This window comes from Drosophila simulans, unplaced genomic scaffold (genome assembly GCF_016746395.2).
Source record: "Drosophila simulans strain w501 unplaced genomic scaffold, Prin_Dsim_3.1 Segkk87_quiver_pilon, whole genome shotgun sequence".
NCBI classification, from domain to species: domain Eukaryota; kingdom Metazoa; phylum Arthropoda; class Insecta; order Diptera; family Drosophilidae; genus Drosophila; species Drosophila simulans.
This window is the reverse complement of record NW_025416883.1, coordinates 1,309,224-1,314,519: the sequence shown is the minus strand read 5'-3', so window position 1 is coordinate 1,314,519 and position 5,296 is coordinate 1,309,224. Positions and strand designations below refer to the sequence as shown.

Sequence of the window (5,296 nt, the reverse complement as noted above, 5' to 3'; positions counted from 1 at the left end):
AGTTGGCACGAGGCTCTGACTAGGCGCGCTGATGAGTCCGCTGCATCCAACCAAAGACTTGGCGGCCTTAATAAATTTGATTTGTTTCTAGTTCGTAACAGACCAGAATTCAGAGCAGTTGGCTCTAATAAATGAACCATTTAATAATACAAACGTATTTGGTTTAATTTACATATTTGTACGATATATGTGAGTACATATGTACGTATGTTAGCAAAAATATATGAATGTATTTTAAAAAATATGTATATTCTATTTACAATATTAAAATGTGGACATTGTAAATTTAAAATACAACTGAAAAAGATGCTGTTGATTCTCCAGACTGTGTACCCGAATGTACACGATTGTAAAAATATGAGCAATGGACAAACTTCTAAATGCATTATGCATTAAATACTTCTACCAAGCTTCATCTTTGTGGAAAAGTGAAATATTTGTTTGTTTTGTGGACAAAGAAACACTGGGTAATAATTAATTCCCTAGACACGTTCTGAACTTCCGACTGTGCACCAAAGTTCGCAGATTGCTCATATTCGTTAACCAGAATTGAAAATATTATGAAATTTGCACTTAAGTCCATGCATTTATGGGATCCACATCCATCATATCTCAGCCAGTGTTGTCTCGCCCATACCAGATCGACGTTCAATAGCTGGGCTGCTCTTTTTTAATGATGTTTTGAACGGAAACATAGATAGTCCGTATCGTTTGGGGTTATTAATATTATTCTTTCAGTGAGAATTCTTTCATAACCTGGTCCCATTTAATGAAGACAATGTCAGGATTATTTATACAAGGCAAAAAGTTTTTGACAAGCCGATTGAAATTATTTGTCTTGTAACAAATAAAATTATGAAAAAGTGTGTGTTTAGGCAATGAGCTTATTCATTGACTTTGAGAAATGGTGTGGCAATTTATAAAACACGGTAAAGTTAATGTTTAAATTAAAATTTCAATATATTTTGCTACACAGGGCTGTAGGGTATAAAGAACGGCGGCAGTGCCCGTACCGAACCGATTAAGAAATAAAGTGTATCACAGCAGCACCAGGGTTATCAATACTTAATTTGTAACTGAACTCTTTATACAGAAGGCAAACGAGCAAGTTTCATAGAATAAAGATTAAATCTCTATTGAGAGAGAGGAACATAGCATATAGGGGAATGCAAAATATATTGCTGCACAGAGTAATGTATAAGAGTGATAAATAAAATATCTCAAATTAAAAGAAGGGAAAAATAATAAAAAAAAAAAAAAAGGACAAATCAAAGAAAACGGATCAGATTGACTTGCAATTTTTTAAATCCGACCGAAAAATAAAGGCCAATGATAATAGGCCAAAAAAAAGAAAAGAAAAATGATAAAGATAAGCAGATTTTAGTCCATATACCAGATGACACAGAATAATTTACCAAGGTGCCTTTAGCTAACAACGATGAACCTGTATTGAACTCAAGTTCCATGACAATAAATCCATAGTTAAGGTGCCGCCACAATTGAAAAGTCTCCAAATCAAATACCAAAACTTACACTGAAACTTAGTGGAAAATCTACATTATTTTCCACTTCAGAAAAGGATATGACAGATGCAGGGAAACTAAAGCAAAACACGATTTTGCCTTGATAAAATAAGAAGCGTGATAATTATAATTCTCCGAAGCTTGCTCGTCTTTCTCCATTGTTTACCGCCTATGAACAATCTGAAACACTGCATTTATGAAACAGTTCCACGGCAGTGTTGCCTGTACCAAAGATACAAGAATAACAAGATGCGTAACGGCCATACATTGCAATGCATTGGTTTGGCACTATGCAGCCCTTTTTTTTGGTGACGGCCAAACGATTTTTTGTAACTCGAGAGGTGGCTCCAGGCTCTCTCGAGTTTTTGTTCGAGAGAGAAGGAGCGGAGAGCGCTACAGCAAACAGCTCTTTTCTACGCATACAGTGATAGTAGACAACTGTATGTGTGCACACGTATGCTCATGCATTGTAAATTTGACAAAATATGCCCTTCACCTTAGAAGTTCGTTTACTTTAAATCTATATTATTTTTTATCAATTGACACCATGCGAAAAATTCTTGTTTTGCATTGCCTTAACGTTATAATTATTTAAATAAAGCTTAGAAATAGTAATAACCGAATCTACGTACATCAAAAAATAAATTTCGAAAATGACTTTATATTAGAATACTTGTCATTTGGGTATTCAGCTTGCGACGTGAGAAAAATTAATAAGGCAGTGATTGTTGAGTGCTTGTGTCCGCACTTCGTGCCTCGGACTTCGGGAAATTAAAGGCACCATCTGATATAAATTTTTTAATATTTAAATAATTGGCGACGGAAAAATATACGCAAAGTATAAAAAAAAAACAATAGTAAGAAAAATAACCTAATTGGGGAACATAGAAATGTTTTAATGTTAAACATTAAAATATTTCCAGTCGACTCGAAGGCCTAATAAATATAGGACCCCATTACAATTGTAATGGCCTCCCCGTGGTATTCCCTGGGTACCGAATATTACATATAATTAACATAATTATAAATATGTAAACGGTAGCTAATTCGAGCGGCGATTTTAACAATCGAATTTAAAAAACTTTAATATTATATTAGTCAGGGCGTGAATTTTTAATTATTATTTTAGATCATCATATTGCTACGAAATTGGCCACAACTCCAAATATGTAAATTCGTTTCATTGATCAGAATTGATTTCGTCCCGAAAATCGTCTTCTGTTAGGTCTTTGACCAAACAGTGTGTGTATGGTAGTTTTCTGCGGTTGACATGGGTCAACAAACTTGCAACGCTTGGATGTCTCTAGAAAGTGTATGCTTAATCTCAACCTTCTAGCTTTTATAGTTCCTGAGACCGAGGCGTTCATACGGATAGACGCACATGGCCAAATCGACTCAGCTATATAGTTTTATTTACTTTATGTGGGCGGAAGCGCTTCTCTCCCTCGCAATACAATCTCGGTGCTCGCCACATTTTAGACATGAGCCCTAGAACAAAAATTAGTTACAATTTCATCGGTTCAGCTTGTTTCAATAAAATGTCAATAAAAATTATTTCAATCTCGCTGTTATGTTAATAAAACTGTTGGAGCGACCCGCGTGTATTCCCTAAATTTCAAAAAACACTAACTTTTTGGACATCTTGTATTAAACTTATTTTATTGTATAAGTTAGAGGGCTCTAGCAATTTATTTTACCTACTAACTAACTTAAAATTAATTCCATTTAATTGGCTGTTTCACAGGCATCTACCCAATCATTGTAAACATCAATAGGTTCTGAAAGGAAGTTAATTCCCGTTTGAAAATCCTCCAAGCACACCCTACAAGTTATTTTCGCTGTATTTCTGCTTTTATCCCTGAAATTATAAAATTAAGAGTTGTGTTTTAATAAATTCAAGTTTTGGAACCAAATAAAATCTGTCTATATATTTGGTCGAATAATAGTAGAACCAGAATTGTGCTGAATATGTACATTTTAACCTCACACGATTTTTCATGGTTGCAAAATGGACAATTAAATTGTTGATCAAGGGGTTCAATATTCTTTCTCTTTGGAGGCGGTTTTCTTTTAGACTTCCTTCTTCCCATTTTTTTAATGCGTTTAAAGTTTTTTCGCTATGCGCGGTTACAGCAATAAAATAACAATGCCAAACATGCTAAGATAACGAAATATTTTTGTACAAATTTACCAGATCTACCGTATTTTCACTCATACCCAATTTAAGATTGGCGTTATACCCGATTCACACAAATCGTTACCTCACATCTTATTGGCTACTTTTCATAACCTCACAGAACGTTTGTTTAAATTTATAAAAACCTTTTGCCATATAAAGTAATAAATAAACTTAGCTTATATTACAATATTTATGCGCACTTTAAACTGTGACGCAAATGCGACCTTAAATTAAAGTAAACGTGGCTTATTTCGTATATACAATAAATATTAGGAAGCGTTTTTGACCCAACAAAGTAATATAATCTCAATCAGAAAAACTTGCCTAGTCGGTTTTGCCACAGAACTCTGTCGTTTTATCCATAATGTTGAGATTCTGGTAACTATGATGGCTAATTAAAGCAACATTCTAGTGAAGCGTTCTGGTAACAAGCTCAAACAGGTCCAAAATATTTCGTCCCCAAAAATGTTTCTATTTGTATCATCTTATTATTTGCTAATTTTCTAAAGCACACAAGCAGTACAAATAGGTCACGCCCTCATTACATTATGTTACTAATCAGGTACTATCAATATGCCAATCAACTTTTGAGCTCTCCGATAAGCCACAAATATTTCTCACACGCCCCATTTTTTAACAACGTTTTTATGTTCCGATCCACATTCCAATCAAATTCTTAAATTCCTCAATCTCGATTACACTATCTTTGTTCTTAAGACTATACAATTAATTCTTTCGATATTATTGGAAAACGCACTGGAAAAGCAGAGAAAATACGGCTTTTCCATCGAAGCGGATTGTCCCGATCGTTGTTATATTGTAAGAAAGATCTGGATTGGGACTTGTGAATGTCTTAGCCCTCTGATGATTACACATAATTATTTCTTGCCGCATTTAATGCGCTTCTTTCTATATATCAAATTTTAGGTCATATGCGCACATTCGTGTTTATTTGCTTCCTTTAGGCAAAGACACTAGAATAACAAGATGCGTAACGCCATACGATTTTTTTGCACGCGATTTTTTGGCCGTGGCTCTAGAGGTGGCTCCAGGCTCTCTCGAGTTTTTGTTCGAGAGAGAAAGAGCGGAGAGCGCTACAGCAAACAGCTCTTTTCAACGCATACAGTGATAGTAGACAACTGTATGTGTGCACACGTATGGTCATGCATTGTAAATTTGACAAAATATGCCCTTCACCTTAGAAGTTCGTTGACTTTAAATCTATATTATTTTTTTATCAATTGACACCATGCGAAAAATTCTTGTTTTGCATTGCCTTAACGTTATTATTATTTAAATAAAGCTTAGAAATAGTAATAGCCAAATTACGTACATCACAAAATAAGTTTCGAAAATGACTTTCTATTAGAATAATTGTCATTAGGGTATTCAGCTTGCGACGTGAGAAAAATTAATAAGGCAGTGATTGTTGAGTGCTTGTGTGCGCACTTTGTGCCTCAAGATATGACTTTTGCAACAAACTGTTTTCATATTCTTATTTATTTTATAAATTTGTAATACTTCCGAAATCTAAAGGCACCATCTGATCTTCTTTTTAATATTTGTAAAATACACATTAAAGTTTTTGAAATAT

General features: G+C 34.2%; 1 protein-coding gene across 2 annotated transcripts; it reads right to left on the bottom strand.

Annotated features, from left to right (window-relative positions):
• Positions 1–3,153: 3,153 nt before the first annotated feature.
• On the bottom strand, positions 3,154–3,702 carry LOC6740359 (transcription elongation factor 1 homolog). Of its 2 annotated transcripts, none has more exons than XM_016181617.3 (2): positions 3,513–3,702; positions 3,154–3,381 (listed from the first exon to the last, which is right to left on the bottom strand). In XM_016181617.3, the coding sequence occupies exons 1-2, from the start codon at positions 3,611–3,613 to the stop codon at positions 3,249–3,251; spliced, it is 234 nt and encodes a 77-aa protein (XP_016040300.1). In that variant the 5' UTR covers positions 3,614–3,702; the 3' UTR covers positions 3,154–3,248. The 2 variants fall into 2 exon arrangements, with proteins under 2 accessions (XP_016040300.1, XP_002077227.1); XM_002077191.4 differs by having other exon boundaries at positions 3,498–3,695.
• Positions 3,703–5,296: the final 1,594 nt, after the last annotated feature.